This window comes from Leuciscus leuciscus (assembly GCF_965113295.1).
Source record: "Leuciscus leuciscus genome assembly, chromosome: 7".
NCBI classification, from domain to species: domain Eukaryota; kingdom Metazoa; phylum Chordata; class Actinopteri; order Cypriniformes; family Leuciscidae; genus Leuciscus; species Leuciscus leuciscus.
Window position 1 is genome coordinate 35,500,381 of NC_138731.1, and position 18,505 is coordinate 35,518,885.

The window sequence follows — 18,505 nt, forward strand, 5'->3', positions numbered from 1 at the left end:
TAGTAGTTCAGGATATTTGCTTAAATGTTCTACTCTGTTTAATTCATGCAAACAAGTAAAGGTAACTAAGAAACCAAAAAGATATAATGTAGCAAATGTACGCCAAATCAACATTTTGTATTAAAAATAATACTAATTGAATTAACCTTTAAATATATACACTCAGCATTATGATATTTCTGGGTATATGTCCAGGGGGTCTTGAATTAAGCTTCTAAAGATATTTTAGCATTTCTATGCTTTGCTTGTATTTGTATCTTTCCTCATTTGTAAGTCGATTTTACCAAATGATTTTATGTAAATATAAATGTAAATGTGAGTGGCCTTTGGCAAAGACTTCACCATTCTGTACATCCTGCTGATTTATGCTTGGGTGTCCAAATGGGTTTATAATTCAAGACACTCTTTTGAGTTCAATAATTTATGTTATTTACTGTAATGCATCACAAAATACAAAATTGTACATATTGTGCATAAGGTGAACACTTGTTTAAAATGTGTCTTTTTTTTATTCTGTCTATTTATGGAAATTGTATCTTTTAATGTAGACTTTGTATATTGTATAGGCCTATGGTGTAAAATTGTTTATCATTCATCAATTGTTCGGAATGCAGATTGCTTCAAATATTTGCTGTATTTTTGACAAGAGCAGAAAACAACTATTGCACCTATAAGGCAAAAAAAAAAAAAAAGGAAAAGTGGGAGTGTCTAGGACGGAATGAGGCAGAGGAAGGGGTGTAGGAAGGAGGCTGGCTATGCATCACTGTGAAAGCAGCCCAGACTGCGGCTCTGTTTTCCCAGCCCTGTACACGCAGCAGCAAAGACTCAGAGCCCATCCTCCTCATCTGATGTTTGTATATCAGACGTGCTTCAGTCCGGTGAGTTCTGCTTATCCTCAATATTTGCTTCAGCCCTCTCCAGACTCTCTTTGCTATGTGTTAGGTGAACTACTTTGTCAGCATTTACTGTTGTTAGTTTCCTTTCCTCATTTGAACTAAAACACTGTAATTGCAATATTGTAGGATTGTGCACATTTCGAAACAAATTCTGTTTTTGCTAACGCCTTATTTAGGGTTTAAATCACAGTGAAGACTAGTAATGCTATATAATATCCATTTGTTCAATACAGAATAATGGCAGGAAACATTACTATTTAAGAGCTAAATTTGATTCTGCTTAATCCACTTGGGATATAACAGAACATAATGATGGTGCCAGTAGAGGATCGTGTGGATCTCAGAGACATATTTAGCCATGACTCATGACTCTGTATGTCACGCCTGAGGGCACTTCACTTGTGCCTGGATGAACTTGTTTTGGGGTTTTTTATTTCCCCTTTGGAGAAATATACTAGTTTCCTCCCCATTGTAATATAGGGAAATTAGTTATGCAATCAGCCTATTCATAGATTTTATTTGGCCTGTGCATGTTTTCACTGAAGAAGAAAAAAAAGCAGATATGACAACATGCAACAACAGTTTGAAAGAAGCTTGTGAGCTCTTGTCTCACTATAGCACAACACTCGTAAGGAGTCACATCATTGACACCTCAAGCTGAAACAAGCTGTTAGTGGGACTAAATGCATAATATATCTAAGTGTACAGAATACAGTGATGGAGATATGTTTACATTGAGCTATTTGAATCAACTCTCAGTTCAAAATTCTCAGCAGTCTGTCTTTTCCTTTATTAGCCTATTACCACTATAGTGATGTATTAACAAAAAAAAGTTCATAAAATTTGAATTTTTGGTGAGACAGTAATGTACTTTGTGTCTGCAGAAAAGGTGCATTATAGAAAATGGAATCACCTCAAACATGCTGTGAGTAGACAGACTATTTGTGTGTGTGTGTGTGTGTGTGTGTGTGTGTGTGTGTGTGTGTGTGTGTGTGTGTGTGTGTGTGTGTGTGTGTGTATGTGTGTCCATTTTAAATAAGCTTGGTCTTTCTGAACACTACTAATGGCCATTTCTCGGTTTCTGGCAGGTGGACGGAGTCATCAAAACTTTGAAGCACTGAAGGCAGGGATGTTTTTACGCAAGGTGAAGTCTCGTATGTGGAAGCGTCAGCGGCACTACAAACTTCAGGAGGACTGCAAGACTGTTGCATATAAATCCAGCTGGGCAATAAACTCTTATTCTACCTGTATGTCGTTAATGAGTTGATGTTTTTAGTAATTATCATGGCTTATAGTAATCATGTTAGTTCATGTCTAGTTTTAAAGATTGTGTGCATAATTAATTCAAGATTGAGCTAAAAATGACTGATTTTGTAAGAAAAATATAGGTGGCGTGCCAAAAAAACACCTAAAAAACTCTATAACGTTTATTAAAAAAGTAAAAACTCAGAAGAAGAGCTCTGAAATATTGAAGAAAAATCTTTACTTTTTTCCCCCAGTCTCCATCAGTGATGTGGAGGCTGTTCGTGAGGGACATCAGTCGGAGATGCTCCTCAGTGTAGCGGATGAGTTTCCCGCTGACCGCTGCTTCACACTGGTGTTCCGCGGCCGCAGAGGAAACCTGGATCTGGTGGCCGAGTCAGCGGAGGAAGCTCAGGCCTGGATTCAGGGCGTAAGAGCCCTCATGGAGAACATTGAGAACATGGATGAGAGCACCAAACTTGACCAGTATCCTTGTTATAAAAATATATATTTTCTTCCCTTTTTTTATTTTTATGCTATATTTTTGCTTGAGGCAAGTTCTGATCATTATTATATTTTATATATTTATTCAAAATATTAAAACAGTTTGATAGATAGATAGCTAGATAGATAGTCCAGCTGTTTTCAGCTTATATTATCAACCTCAACCACTCCGTTCAGATGGATCTCAGACTGGTTTTCGAAAGCAGATCGGAACAAGGATGGCAGAATGAATTTTAGGGAGACAAAAAAACTGCTGAAAATGATGAACGTGGACATGAATGAAGAACATGCACACTGTCTTTTTATGGTGCTTAAGTGTTGTTTATGTGATTTTGCGTCATACATTTTCATCATGTTGAACCTGTTGGTCATTTGTTGATGTTTTTTCGCAGAGGGCAGATAAGTCTGAGTCAGGAACCCTGGAAGATCAGGAGTTTGTGGAGTTCTATAAGATGCTCACCGAGAGAATAGAGGTGCTGGATTTATTACAGGATTATTCCAGTGATGGACAGATCTTGTCTCAGTGTGATCTGGAGGAGTTCCTGAGAGAGGAGCAGCTAGAGGGGGAGGCCAGTTATGAACATGCCCTTCAGCTGATTGATCGCTATGAGCCGTCAAACACGGGTAATGATAACCACTACTATACTCTTCAGTTTATCATTTTTGGGTCACATTTCAGATTAGGGTCCAATTCTCACTATTAACTGACTATTAACAATTACTATTGACTTTTGCCTCAATAAACTCCTAATTACTTCTTATTAATAGTTAGTAAGGTAGTTGTTAAGTTTAGGTATTAGGTATGATTAAGGGATGTAGAATATGGTCATGCAGAATAAAACATTAATATGTGCTTTATAAGTAGTAATAAAAAGCCAATATCCTAGTAATGTGTATGCTAATAAGCAACTAGTTAATAGTGAGAATTGGACCCTAAAATAAAGTGATACCAATTTTTGTAATATATATTAATATTTCCTCACTCTTTAATATTTAATTAATGAAATAGTTGATGCCATGTTGTAAAGGGGGTATGATTTAAATAAATTCTGATAAATGTTACTTTATATTAAAACACTTAGATGAAAGTTAGCTTAGTGTAGCATTTTTGTATAATGTATATTTTTATTATACAAAATAATATATTTTTTATTTATAATATTAAAAAATTATTATTATTTCAATTATTACTATTATTTTAATAAATTGTTCCCCCCATAAAAAAATAGTTTCAGACTGAACAGTAATTGGTAGACCCCTGCAGTACCACCGTTGGTCCCCAAGGGATCATGGCATGTACCCACTTTTGAAGACCCTTGCTTTAGATTTACAAGTATGTCTCTGTATGTATGAATATTCAATTAATTTCGGAACTGGTTGGTTAAAAAATAAAAAATTCAATTGAAGAATTGTTTGCATGCCTGTGAAGAAAATTAATGGAAAATACATCTGGGTCCTCTAGCTATTAATAATGGAGTAGTTGAGAACTTAATCTAGATCGCTGGCCAACAGTGAAGTGGTTCTTTACATCATGATTACTGAGTAACGATGGAAGTTTGATCAGATAAGAGGCTTCATTTTGTCTTCTTGTGCAGCCAGAATGAATCATTCAATGTCAATCGATGGGTTCCTAATGTACCTGACGTCTCCTGAGGGATCCATCTTCAATCCAGAGCGGCAGGGCCTCTTTCAAGACTTGAGCCAACCTCTTGCCCACTATTACATCTCGTCCTCACACAACACTTACCTCATGGAGGACCAGCTAAAAGGACCAAGCAGCGTTGAAGCCTACATCCAGTGAGTTCTGCTTATTTATGGTAATACAGCCATGTGTGTAATGGTGAAGTGGCTGCAATGAAGCGCACTATGAAGGAGTAAACAACAAAATCAGTCTTTAATAATAATCCAACAAGAACAAGCAGGAGATTTCAGGAGTAATAGTATAATAACCACATAAAGACCGAAGTGAGACCGAACAAAGAACTGAATGAACTGAAGGTTTAAATACATAGAGTAATTGACGGAAAAACAGAACAGGTGCGTAAATTAGGAACTATGGAAACTAATAAGCACAGGGAACTCAGGCAAACTAGAAACGGGAAAACAGAAGCAAAACACAATGAAACAAAACAGACGTAGAACTGCACGTTACAATGTGTCTGGAGGTTTTTGCAGTTCCCCAAAGAACCTTTCAGTGAAAACATTTCTCAAAATAATAATTTTAATAATCTGAAGAACCTTTTTCCACTATAAAGAATCTTTTGTTTGAAGGAAAGGTTACATAAATGTTAAAGGTTCTTCATGGAACCATCAATGCTAATAACGAACCTTTATTTTTAAGAGTATAATAATAGAGTGTTTCTGTTCACTCACTGTAACTTCAGAGAAAATATGTGTTTGCTTAGTTGAATACATTGTGCTTTGTTCTCTGTGTTCATAACTGTGGTTGTTTATTTGTGCTGGGTTGAACATCTGAAGGGCTCTGAAGCGAGGCTGCAGGTGTGTAGAGGTGGACTGCTGGAATGGAGCAAATGGGGAGCCGATAGTTTATCATGGACACACATTCACATCTAAGATTCTCCTCAAAGACGTGATTACTACTATTGCAAATTATGCCTTTAAGGTGATCTTTATGCCCCAACACTTGTACAAATACATGATTATTTGTATTATAGTATTAGCCAAATATAAAAAATATAATTATTAATAATATCTATTAATAATTATTAACAATGTTGTCAGCATTATTAATATTAGTACCAACATTAGTATTTATATTCATGTTTTTGTTGATGTTCATATAAATTATTTGCACTGATACATTATAATCTGTTGCTAGATTTCTTAATCTTCCCATCATTCCTACTCTCAGGCATCTGAGTATCCACTCATCGTGTCCATTGAAAACCACTGCAGCATAGAGCAACAGGAAGTCATGGCTCAACTTTTCAGAGATATCCTGGGAAATATGTTGCTGACGAGCCCAGTAGACGCCAAAGTGGCCAGTGAACTCCCATCCCCAGAGGTGAGCTATAAGGCCTTATAGTGATAGTGATATAGGTGCACTTAACTCAACTGCTCTTATTGACTTCTGTTTGAAAAACATGGATGACTTAGCCTGGAAATCCAGACCTAAATCTAAAAGATTAATGGTCTGGCGTCGACTAATGAAAATCGGCCAGCTCGAGGGGCGGCACCAAGCATGCAAATCTCATTGCACGCAATTGGATAACACTACGACCAATCAAAACAATAAACCCCATACGCTACCAGCGGAGCTAACTGGTAGATTATACTCTTACCGTATCCGGTCGGCAAAACAGCAGAACTTCCTTCTTGCAAAGGAACGATTCGAGCGGCGTCTTCTGTTCCTGTTTTAGATGAAAAGCCAAGTCTAACTCGTTCATTGTAGCGGCCAAAGCCGTTTCAAACAACTGGTGTTTATCCATAGCCATCATGCAATGTTTACTAATGACTTCGACGTCACAGCGCTGTCGTCAACCTGGTATGGATGACTCACATGGATCTTAAAATAATGTATGGTCTTTCTTATAATTATTAATACATTGTTAGCTAACTGCGTGATTTGTATATGTACTTGGACACAGTCAATTCTGATAACAGATCACTCTAAATTGTAATGTAGACACATGCATTTTCTGTAAAGCTGCTTTGAAATGATATGTATTGTGAAAAGCACTATACAAATAAATGATAATTGAATTATAATTCAATTCAATGCAATTCAATTCAAATTTATTTGTATAGCGCTTTTCACAATACATATTGTTTCAAAGCAGCTTTACAGAAAGTGCATTCCAGAAATGTACATAGAAAAATACAGTTAGTTAATCATGTATTCATTTAGGGCATAACATATCACCAGCGTCGAGTCGTCTCTTCACGGGCGTCGAGTCGTCTCTTCATTGGTGTTGGGGCATCTGAAGTTTACATGAGAGGCTGGATACAATATAATCAATATAATCAGTATTATAATCATAATACTTATACTGCAATGGGCACTTTCATTAACTATTGATGTTCACATATGAAAAAGATATGCATCACCTATTGTTGGATATTGATTTGTTTTTAAATATCTGTTAAAGGCACACTATGCAGTTTCCGTCTTTCTCAAAGAGCGACCCCTAGAGTCGCTGTGGAGTACTTGTATTTAACGTTACTGTCGTATATACCACTCACGCAGAGCCGTCGTTTTCTTTTCCTTGAATCTTCCGACCGCTTTCTTCATTTTCTTCGTCGACTCTGCCATGATTCACGTCTGAAATGCGTGTTAGTGTCTTCCATAGAGGCTGATTCATATGTTGTTGATGTATGTGACATCATGCCGTAAAGCAAGTCGTGATTCTCGCAAGATTTGTCGGGGCGCCACCTCTCAAATCTGCATTGCTGGTTTTGCCAGTGGCGTTCCCCCCCTGCTTTACTATCGGGATGATTCGCCCCACTACGAGTTCGTTTAACATAAAAATTATTTCGAAGCTGTTATATTAAAGGTATAGCGGAGGATCTTTCCAAATTTTAGATAAGACCCACCCTCTCCACTTTTTGAAAAGTTTGATTGATTCACCAGAATGATTGACAATTAGGAGGACCAATAGTATAGGTTACCCACCAGGAAGTAAAACATCCTCCGCTATACCTTTAAGGTACAAATTTAGCAAAGTGTGCCTTTAATTAAAGGGATGACAAACAGGTGTATTTGTTGTCTCATTTCTTTCAGGCACTTAAGAGGAAGATTCTGTTAAAGGGGAAGAAGATTGGAAATGAATCAGAGAGCCTCACAGATGAAGTCAGTGATGAGGACGAGGCAGCAGAAATGCATAAGGACTGTCCGGCATCGGAGAGTCCACCAACAGATGCAAAGGTAACAGTGGAAATGTTGAGAAACTGAGAAAAAGCTCAGTTATTGTTTTCCACTTCCTTGTTTAACATTGTTTTTGATTGCTTGCTTTTTCCCCTATGTAGAAATCGAAGCAAAAACTATGCAAAGAGCTCTCAGACCTGATGTTCTGTAAGAGCGTACATTTCCACAGCTTTGAACATTCCCGCACCTCTGCTAAGCCTGATGAGATGTCATCGTTCTCTGAGTCTAAAGCCCGTAAATATTCCAAGGAAGCAGGTCAGAAAACTGAAAATCCTGTCTGCATATATTCAATCTTATGTTGTTCCAAATCTGTATGCTGTTATGTTTTTTCTGACAACACAAAAGGAGTTTAATCAGCTCTTTACCTTTTCATTTCTATACAAAAATGTTGTCAGGTTCAGATTTTGTTCTGCATAACACCAGGCAGCTGACAAGAGTGTATCCAAGTGGAATGAGAACGGATTCATCAAATTACTGTCCACTGGACATGTGGAACATGGGATGCCAGATTGGTCAGTGTGGTAGATATTGAATTACACACCATTATGTCAGTACTAGAGAGTGGAATAATGGGTGCATGGCAGACAAACGCTCGATGTAAAAAGGAGCAGGGAAAGATGGCTAATGTGTTGTAAAGTGGACAGTGTATTTACTGTAATGTGTTTCTGATTCGTAGTGGCATTAAACTTCCAGACTGCAGGAATGGAAATGGATCTTAATGATGGGCTGTTTACTCAGAATGGCTGCAGTGGATACGTTCTAAAACCTGAGATACTGTGCAACAGAGAGAGACTCTTTGATCCTGAAAAACCTGAGGAACGTGAGGATTACCACCCTTTACTCTTCTCTGTGAAGGTATTAAACAGTATTTGTGTTCATTCTGCCATTTCACTTTGAGATTTTATTTGTTGATTGTTCTTTGTTTTTTTTTAGGTTATCAGTGGACAACAGCTCCCTAAAGTAAGGCAAAAAGAATGGTCCATTGTAGACCCCCTGGTAAGGGTGGAAATTTATGGTGTTCCTCTGGATCAAGCCAAACAGGAGACCAAATACATTGACAACAATGGTGAGGAAGTGAAGATTAAATGCTCTGAAGTGTTGCCAAATAATTTCAAGATAGACAAATTAACATTTTTGCATGTTGACAAAATTGTTAAGAGTTCAATATGTAACTTTACTGGGGAAATAGACATTTACAGACCATTGGAAAACTTTAATTAATGCTACTTGCAGTGAATTAATTAAATATTTTTCATCTGGACAGGATTCAACCCATGTTGGAATGAATCGTTGCAGTTCACAATCCACACCCCTGAGCTGGCACTGGTGCGTTTTGTAGTTGAAGACTATGATAAAGCATCTAGGAATGACTTCATTGGGCAATACACTCTTCCTTTTACCTGTATTCAACCAGGTAGGCCATTTTAACAAAAGAAAAATAGTTTCAGTCTCATTCACTAACTATGCAAACACAGCCTTTGTGTGAATGTTTCCAAACAGAAAACCTCATTCATCAATGAATTTAACATAAAATTGAGAACCAATTGAGAACCGAAATTCTGTGTGAAAATCTTTTCTGATCACACAAGAATGCTTGTATGCAATTATTAGTGAATGAGACCCAGTGTCTTTAGGCCTATGCTCTGAAATAATAAAAAATTAATTTGGCTTTCTTGCAAATAAAAAGTTTATCTTTCCAGGATATCGCCATGTGCATCTGTTGTCCAAAGACGGAATGAGTATCCATCCATCCTCCATCTATGTTCATATCAAAATCGCAGAGCTGTGATTTCACAATTCCAGGAGTTTCATTTACAATGCTTGAAACTTGTTCTGAAGAGCTAATATTTCTCAGACAAATCTGTAAATTGTAAAAGACAGAGAAAACGTTTTGTGCTTTATTTAAACAGCAATAGTATAGCAATTAAAAAAATAATTAAGAGTACCTCTATTGTTGCATGGTGTTTGTAGTGCCTTCTCAACAAACAAAAAAAGACTGGTAAGGTGCAGAAATGTTTATTTTGTAAATGCAGATTTTACTTTCGATTATTTAATCTATGCAATATTGAGCATACTGATAATCAGAATATTTATTTTCTGTTTGAAACAATAAGGGTAGAATGCAGGTTGTACATTATTATTTGGATTTATGTAATTGAGTACGGTAAAGTACCTTTTATAAATAACCCAAAAGCAAGTGTTCAAAGTAAATGTATCTTATGCTCGTATTATGAACATGCCCTGGTAAACAATGTTTTTATTGTCTTAAAGGAATAAACATACTGAAAAAATAAGTTTATTACGTGTGGTTTGAGGGTTATGAATACAAAGAGATGTTATACTTTCACATGATGAACAAATGTCACTTGAAATGAATACAGAAACAGTGCATGGTTACATGTCCCTTGCTGTTTGCATGTGCTATAAAGCAGTTTGCTCATCCTCTTGTCTCTCTCCTTCCTCAAGCCATGTCTTCTGTGTACCAATACTAGAGGCCTCTTGGTCTTTACCCACACCATCTTGGACAGGCAAGTCTGGATGGTGTCTCTGAAGGTGCTTCACAACCTGAAATTTCTGTTTAGCCCGGTAGGGACAGTAGAGGCATTTAAATGGCAGCTGATTGGTGTGGGACAGGTAATGATGGCGGAGACCCGCAGGCCAGCGGAACGCCCTTTGACATACGGAGCACACGTAAGGCCGCTCCTCACTGTGCTTTCTCTGGTGTGTCTTGAGCAGAAAGCGCGTCTTGAAAGCCTTTCCACACTTCTCGCATATGAAGGAACGCACGTCTCTGTGGCGTGTCTCCCGGTGGATGCGCAGGGCATCGGCACGATTGGTGCGGTACTCGCAGTCCTCACATACGTACGGTTTGGCACCTGTTAGAAACGAGGATAAAACATCAAGGTGTGCAGGAACTTTACAGTTAGAGTAAGTTAGACTATAGCACATACCTGTATGTTTTGTCATGTGATACTTTAGTTGGTTGACCCATTTGCATTTGTAGCCACATTCTGGGCAGAGATATTTACGCTCCTCCATGTGAATCCTCATATGATACTGAAATAAAGAGCAACAACAAAATTGAAAGTCATAACCCAAATTCCCCAACCTTGAATCCCCATCTTAGCTTATAATCATTCATACCTTTAGTCTTGAAGGATCAGCACATGCATATTTGCACATCTCACAGTGGTAGGGTTTCTCTCCTGTATGGATTCGAATGTGCCACGTGATCTTCTGTTTGTTCCTGGTGGAAAACTTGCATTCGGTGCACTTAAAGAGGCAGGTTCCTCCATGTGACCGCACATGCTGGTCAAACACCACTTGGTGGGTGCAAGAGAAACCACAAACATCACACTTCAGAGTTTTCTCCTCTGCTGGGCCATCTTCATGCTCATCTAACATGTGCTGGACCAGAAGAAGCCTTTTATGGGTGCTGAAGGAACAAACCAAGCACTGATGGTTGATGGATATCTTACTTCGTTTCTCCGGACCATCTTGAGGATCTTTTGTCTTGATTTCAGAATGTTCACGCTGCACATGTGCTTTGAGAGCAGCTTGGCGGCAGCAGGTAAAGTTACACTGGGTGCAAGACAGGCTGTTAGCATCTGAATGTGCTCTGTGGTAGTGCTGCTTCAGGGCAACTTCAGAGCTGAAACGTGCATTGCATTGGCTGCAATTGTAGGCAAGATCACCAGTGTGGCAGCTCAAGTTGTGGCGATTTATGTCGTTGAGGTTATATGCTCTGTAATCGCAAAGTGAACAGAAGTGTGTTGCCTGTTTGTCATGAATGCGTTGATGGTGTAAGCGTAGTCTGGACGTGGTGCCGAAAGTTTGGCCACAGAGTTCACAGCTATGTCTCCCAACACCTGTGTGCAGGGACTCATGGGCCTCCAGCCGGTAGCGACGAATTGTGCTAAATGAGCAGAAGCGGCAGCGGTGAGGGCGGACTCCCTCATGCTTCACGGCAACATGCTGTGTCAGGCAGCGCTTTTGTTTGCAGGTAAAGGAGCAAAGATTGCACTGGAGATTACCAGACATTTTACCTCTAGTAGCCTTCTTGTCTTTCTTATGACCCAGGATATGATGGTTGAGAGATTTTTCTGATTTGGCAACAAATGAACAGTGTGGACACTGTAATTCACCTGGTTTTAAACAGCCCTTTATTTCATGGCTTGCTAGAGCTCTCTTCTGGTGACAGAGAAAAGGACATTTGGGACATGAGAATCGAGGTTTGGGGTTTTGAGGGCTCTCTTCTTCTCCTGAATCTCTTTCTGAGTCATTTGCCCCATCTTCCTCCTGATCATGGTCTGAGTCGCTAGGATTATCCTCTTGCTCAAACTGCTCTCCCATTTCAGCCAGATGTACCTTATGGGTGTTTCCGCTGCATGTTGCACAATGCCGATCTATTGTGACTTTCCTGACAGAGGAGAAAGGACATTTTCTGCAAGTATACCTACCATCATCCTCAATATAGCCAGATGTCTCATCATTTACCGATCCCTCCACTTCCACTAGCTTGTTTCTACTCCCGACAGTTGCCTTCCCTCCTTCAGATGTGCTTGAATCAGTCTCATTTACTACAGTTATAATAGAAGACAGTGGGCCTTCATGTTCAGCTGAACCTTTTACTCTTGAATCTGTAGAATCAGTGACTTCAAAAGTTTTTTTTTTGAGGGATCCTGTTTTATGAGTCATACTCTGGATCTGTATAGATGCATCACTCCCTGAACTAGCTACACAACTCCCTGATTTACCTACAGTGCTTGCTAAATCAAACTTCTTTCTGCCCCTCAGCAGGCATTTCCGGAGGCGATGGGTGTTCAAAGAACGTTGCTGTTTAAAATTCATGCCACAGTCCTGGCAACGTAATCCTGCTTTCATGACCTGGCAAGACGACTTGCAGTGCCGGATTAATGCTGCATGCTTTCTGGTCACATAGGAGCAACGGCTACACTGAAACATATTGTCCCGCGTCTGGACAACAAGCATCTGCACCCTGCCTTCTAGTATGAGTGCTTCAGCCTGGTCTTTATCCTGTTTTCTCATTACCTGCAGACGACTCTCAGAAGCTGAGGGCTCTACAGAGTTATCCTGATGGAGTCCCTCCCTGCTCCTTACAGTTTCTGTCACTGGTGGCAGGTCTTCAGAGTCACTTTGATCCTCACAAGCTGCATCATCCTCAACTGATGGTTCTGGGAAGTTCTGGTGGATTGTATGCAATGTGTGAAATCCAACATGACTCTTAACTTGTGCATCAAATGCAGTGTCCTGTATGTTTACTGTCTCAAGTATCATTTGTGTGCTATTCGTGCTGGTTTGGGAAGTAAAAAGTGGGGTGCCGCACTGTTTTTCATCATTTGGATGTCCTTCTGAAAGATTACTTGCCTCTTCTCTTGCAGACTCAATACCAAGGCTGACCTGCCGTACTAAAGTCATTTCCTCAGTTTGTTCAATAGTGGCTGCTATTGCTTCTTCCTCATTATCATTTATAGACATATCTTGTGAGTCATCTATAGTCTTATTAGACGGTTTTGTATTCCCTGTTTCTTCCCTGTATTCTGAATCTGAAGTCTGAGGTGCTGCGGTTTTGGAGAAAAAGTTGTGTGTCAAATCCGTAGAGCTCTGCTCTTTCTCTTTCTCTGCATACTTCTCAAGCCAGCCCACATCTCCTGGCACATATCCGTGAGATTTCTTTTTGTGCAGGAAGAGGCCGGTGTTGCTAAATGTGGTGTAATGGCAAAGTGCGCAGCGGAACACGCGTGTCCGGGTGTGCCTGCAGTTCTCGTGGTTATGCAGGGCTTGCCGGTACTTTGTTGTGTAAGGGCAAAACTTGCACTGGTAAACAGGAGGTTGGGGATCTACGTTTGTGGAGTGCTTCAGCTGCATATGGTTGCGCAGTTCAGTTTTTCTCTTGCAGGAGTACGCACACACCTCACAGATCAGGGATTTTTCCTGGTGACGGAGTTTATGGCTGTTCAGCTGATCGATGCGGTGGCAACGATATGGACACTGATTACATTTGTACCTAAGAGAGAAGAGGCAGTTCCATAAAATATTTATTTTTTTATCACATTTTAATTACAATCAAGGTACAAACCTCAGATCTCCTGCGTGCTTACGCATGTGGACACTGAGATAGTGTTTCCATTTCGTAACATATCCACATTCTGAGCACATGTGCTGCTTGTCACTGGAGTGTGTCAGCATGTGCTTTGAAAGGTACGTCTCATCACGGCATCTGAAGTCGCATTGCGTACATTTGTGGGGCTTTTCACCTGTAAATACAAATGTTAAATATGTCCAGCCATGGCCAATAAGTGATTCGGAAGGAATAGTTCATTCAAAAATAAAAATGTTAGCATCATTTACTCACTGTCATGTCATTTTTAAACCCTGTGCAAAACGCAAATTAAGATGTAAAGCAGAATATCCACGCTGCTCTTTTCCACAAAATAAAAGTGGATGGTGATTAATACTGCCAAACTCCAAAAAGGACAAAAAAATACTGTAAAAGTATCATAATTGCAATCCAAGTAAACTTGTGTGCTATCCAGTATTTCAAGTTTGCTGCAGCCAAACTATAGCTTTGTGCGAATGCTATGAAATTTGAGAGCAACAGCAGAGGAGAAGATACCTACATTTCACTTGGTTCCTTACACAAATGTATTGCATGACTTCAGCATACTTGGAATATATCACACAATTTGTATGGACTACTTTTGTTACATTTACTGTATGTATTTTATTGTATGGAATCAGAGGTGGACAGTAAGGCTATGTTCACACTTAGCGTCTTTTTTCAAACTGCCAGCGTCTGTTCTACATTATAACCCTATGGAGTAAACCGTTTTTTCAAAAAAGTCCTGAGCGCTTTTTTAGACGCCACCGCCGGCGTCTTTTTCTGCAGCTCAGAGCGTCTTTTTAAGTTGAAAAAAGTTCAACTTTTCTGAAAAGAACGCCCTACGTCAAGCGCCTTTTTGACAGCTGACCAATGACAAGCGAGTAGCGAGACCTGTCGTTTCCATAACAACAAGAACAACTGTCTGTCGTGCACCCACAAACGTCTTTGTGAACCGACATTCTCCTCCCCGGTAACTTCAAAAGCCAACGCAAGAGCCAACTTTCTCTTTCTCGACATTTTTTGCATCACACAGCACTAGGCTACTGTTCCAGCTCTTGTTATAGCAACAAAAGACGCGCTCGGCTGCTATTTGTAACCGAACGCTGCCAGCATTTTTTTTTTGCTAAAAAAACGCCGTTGTCAACTTTTTCTTGTCAAAAAAGACGCTAAGTGTGAACATAGCCTTACAAAGTACATTTACTTGAGTACTGTACTTAAAGGTGCTCTAAGCAATGTCACACGTTTTTTCGGCCAAAACATTTTTTGTCACATACAGCAAACATCTCCTCACTATCCGCTAGCTGCCTGTTCCCTGAACACACTGTAAAAAAACGTGGTCTCTGTAGACAGCCCAGGCTCCACAAATGGCAAGAAAAACAAACTGGCCCAGCCTGGACCAAGAAACATAACAAACAGTGTTCCAGCCAATAACTGACAAGAATGATTTGGGGGTGGGGGTTGGGGGGTTAGTGCGCGTGCACATGAAGGGGGGTGTGGGGAGTGGAGGAGAGAGAAGCATGAAGAGGGAAGTTAGCTAGAGGAGAAATGTCCTAGACAACGACAACTACTAACGTTAAAAATTTATATTCTTGAGAATTTTGATATGGCCGACACACGACCAAAGAGATGACGTTCCGATGAACAAATAACAAAGAATAGGGAAAAGGAGAAGGAATGAGCGAAGTCCCGAATTTACATCAGAAAAGCGTTTAAAAGGTCGGAGGGTCGAACTAGCCTCCGTTTTGTTTGACAATACTTTGAACGTCAACAAGAAGTGACATCACCCAACATCGCTTAGAGCACCTTTAAGTACACTTTTTGAGTACTTGGAGTATTCTTTTTTCTGGAAACTTTTTACTTTAACTTCACTACATTTGAAAGACAAATATCATACTTTTTACTCCACTACAATTCTGTCAAGGTCCTTGAGTAGAAAGTAGTAACGTCAGTCATGGAATGATTTTGGTTGCATTTTGGTTGGAAATGAAAGTCGGGTTGACGTAAGAACCCGACGTCAGATTTTGGTAGGAAATGAAAGTCGGGTTGACGTCAACTGACATGATTGCATTTCACTTATTCAATCTCACATTCAATCCCACTACTGGAACTGTGTTCTAGAAATAAATGTTATATTGATATGATATGAGGGTAGGTAGGCAGGCATAGATTCAGAGGCATATGGTACTGTAAGCGTTACATACAACAATTCAACAATAATAAAACAATGCATTGACATTTATTTTTGACACTTAATTACTTAAGTATTACGGACTAAGATTAATTATGGAGTAAAATTTGACCAGTTGTATCTGTACTTTCACTCAAGGAAGTTGTTTACTTTGTCCACCTCTGTAAGAAATAGAACCTAATATCTTCTGTATTTCATGAAAATATTTCATGAAATAATACAAGGTTGGAATGGCAACAGTGTGAGTAAATGATTACCAAATTTTCTTTTGAGTGACCTAACCCTATAAGCACTTAAAGAACTATCTAGAGAAACTAAATATCTTACCAGTATGCATCAGCATGTGTCTTTTCAGGACTCTTTTGTGAGCTGTTACAAAGCTGCACTGCGGGCAGTGTTGTGTTTTCTCATTGGCATGAAAGTGACCAACATGTTGATCGAACTCCACAGGGTTGAGGGTGGAGAAAGGGCAGAAGCTACAGTTCAGTTCTTGTTTCCCTGGATGTCCTTGTCTTTTGTGCTGCTGAAAAAGGCTCTTATTTGAGCATGAGAAGTCACAGTGAGGGCAGTGATAAGCCTGATGCATGCGGAAATGTTTCTCCATGTCATCTTGACTCTCGAAGAAGGAGCCGCAGGCGTGATGACGACACTCTACGGCCTCAATTTGGTGAGCATCTAATGCATGCTTTTGAAGCTGCTTTTTTTCTGTACACTGAAATGAGCAGCCTTTATGAAAGCAAAGCAATGGCTGTCCATCTTGTGTCTTATTGTGAGATTTCATATGGATCTTTAATGCCTGACTCTGACTAAATGTCTTTTGGCAAGTTGGGCACTTAAACAGCTCTTCGTTGGGAGCTTCATCCTCTTGATGCCCGTGCACACTGGCAAGGTGTCGTCGCAGAGAATTGCGTTCCACCGCTCCGTACTCGCATAGATGACACTGGTGCAGTTTCTGTCCCGTCTCTCTCAGCATGTGGATGCGTAGCTTACTCTTGCTGGTGAAATGGTGTTTGCAGGTGGGACATTGCAGAGTGGGGTCGGGAAAGTGGATGCGCATGTGTTCTATCAAATGGGAGCGAGTTTTGAAACAACGTCTACATTCGGAGCAGATGTGGGTGCGAAACATGTGTTCGGTGCCTTCTGCAACATGTCCCACTAAATAGAAAAATGGGACCTGGTCAGACCTGGGATTACAATTATTTGAATCATAACATTCATGGTACTTACCTTTAGATGGAGACTTTCCTTGGGTAATGGTGGTCGATTTTTTCCCCTTTTTTGTTGAAGCTTTACATTTTTTGGCCATACTTTTCCTTCTTTTAGATTGCACAGGCATATCTGTCCCATTCAAATGAGATAAAAATACAACAGAAAGAAAATAAAACACTTCGTATTATCGACAAAAGACAAATTCATACCTGATATATGTGGGATAATGTATTGTCAGCCTGTCATTATTACAAAATTACCTCTTTCAGGGTTATACGAGATTTTGCGATCATAACTGGCTGATTGTATAGTATATTTATATACAAATAAACAAATATAAAACATTGATCTGAGTCATAATTGTTTTATTAGGACACAGAGAGATATGAGAGATGTGAATCTAACAACTGACCAATCAAAATCAAATATTCCAGAGCCCCATGCATGCCAAAGGACTATGTCTTACTGAATATATAATTAATAAGCATATTTGTTTTATATGAGCATTATTGTATTTTACCTTCAGGTGTATCTGTTGCATTATTTTCCAAATGCATGAGCTGTTCCGCATCGCATCCAGGCTCTTGTTGGTCCATGTTATAATTCGGGCAAAACTCCACAGGACATCAGTCAGTCTGAGTCAAGAGGGGTAAAACTCCATTACAGCATCAGGACCATGACGTGTTTCTGTCTCTCAGGGCAACACAACTGTTCGGCATCACCAATGAGATCAAATGATTAGCTGCTAATGGTTTATGGAATACCAGACTTGAGATTGAAAGCTGATCAGGGTTCTTGTCAGTTAACACAACATAAGGACATGATTAGCAATGAACAGTAACAGTATAGTGAGATAAATATTATGTGAACATTTGAAAGGAGGTTTTGTTGGAAAAAACACGTTTTTATTAAACAGATTTTAGACCTACTGCGCCTAGGTTCGTGTCTCATTTGCTCTGATAAACATAAACAACACATTCACAAGGAAGCGCAGAAGATGGGTTAAGTTACAGCAAACTGCTCTGTTCAGCATCAAGAGACAATTATAGTGATAGCACATTAAATAAAAAACCTTTATTGTACTCATTACTTAAATTATATGATAATAAATTACCTTCATTTGTTATGATGGAAACAATGTAAGCGGCGTCATTTCTGGGCCTTTTCTGTTCAAAGAGGAACATTCATTCTGACATAATAATCTTGTATATATGTTGAAGGATTATCAATTATAAAATACCCAAAATCTACATTTAACTGTTAATAAGGATACCTAAAAGTATCATAACGAGACTGCGTCGTAAACAGTCACAACGGAACTATTAATGTGAAACACATTTCATACGGAACTATTTTCTCGAACAACGGAAATAACACAGAGGTCGCCATGTGATTTGCCCATTTCATTTTAGTGAATCGGTTCTTTTGAACAGTTTGTCTGAAAGAACTGGTTTAAA

At 39.3% G+C, this 18,505-nt stretch overlaps 2 protein-coding genes across 2 annotated transcripts; one reads left to right on the forward strand and one right to left on the reverse strand.

The window, feature by feature from the left end:
- Positions 1–692: 692 nt before the first annotated feature.
- plcd4b (phospholipase C, delta 4b) lies at positions 693–9,969 on the forward strand. Its single transcript, XM_082174559.1, has 16 exons — positions 693–878; positions 1,781–1,821; positions 1,985–2,143; positions 2,396–2,624; positions 2,820–2,949; positions 3,035–3,266; positions 4,238–4,439; positions 5,121–5,265; positions 5,515–5,667; positions 7,384–7,527; positions 7,629–7,782; positions 7,923–8,039; positions 8,204–8,382; positions 8,461–8,593; positions 8,792–8,941; positions 9,228–9,969. Exons 2-16 carry the CDS (start codon positions 1,800–1,802, stop codon positions 9,314–9,316), a joined length of 2,238 nt encoding a protein of 745 aa, XP_082030685.1. The 5' UTR covers positions 693–878; positions 1,781–1,799; the 3' UTR covers positions 9,317–9,969.
- znf142 (zinc finger protein 142) lies at positions 9,813–18,393 on the reverse strand. Its single transcript, XM_082174547.1, has 8 exons — positions 18,163–18,393; positions 17,569–17,756; positions 17,067–17,177; positions 16,167–16,994; positions 13,628–13,805; positions 10,672–13,555; positions 10,479–10,584; positions 9,813–10,403 (listed from the first exon to the last, which is right to left on the reverse strand). The coding sequence occupies exons 2-8, from the start codon at positions 17,642–17,644 to the stop codon at positions 9,949–9,951; spliced, it is 4,638 nt and encodes a 1,545-aa protein (XP_082030673.1). The 5' UTR covers positions 17,645–17,756; positions 18,163–18,393; the 3' UTR covers positions 9,813–9,948.
- Between the last annotated feature and the right edge of the window lie 112 nt (positions 18,394–18,505).

Excerpts from the sequence above, each read along its gene's own strand:
- plcd4b (XM_082174559.1), top strand. The coding sequence starts at position 1,800 with ATGGAATCACCTCAAACATGCT. Across the intron at positions 1,822-1,984 it reads GGAATCACCTCAAACATGCT|GTGGACGGAGTCATCAAAAC; the intron begins GTGAGTAGACAG and ends GGTTTCTGGCAG. Across the intron at positions 5,668-7,383 it reads GTGAACTCCCATCCCCAGAG|GCACTTAAGAGGAAGATTCT; the intron begins GTGAGCTATAAG and ends CATTTCTTTCAG.
- znf142 (XM_082174547.1), bottom strand. The coding sequence starts at position 17,644 with ATGGACCAACAAGAGCCTGGATGCGATGCGGAACAGCTCATGCATTTG. Across the intron at positions 17,178-17,568 it reads TGCAACAGATACACCTGAAG|ATATGCCTGTGCAATCTAAA; the intron begins GTAAAATACAAT and ends TGAATGGGACAG. Across the intron at positions 13,806-16,166 it reads ACACATGCTGATGCATACTG|GTGAAAAGCCCCACAAATGT; the intron begins GTAAGATATTTA and ends TTGTATTTACAG.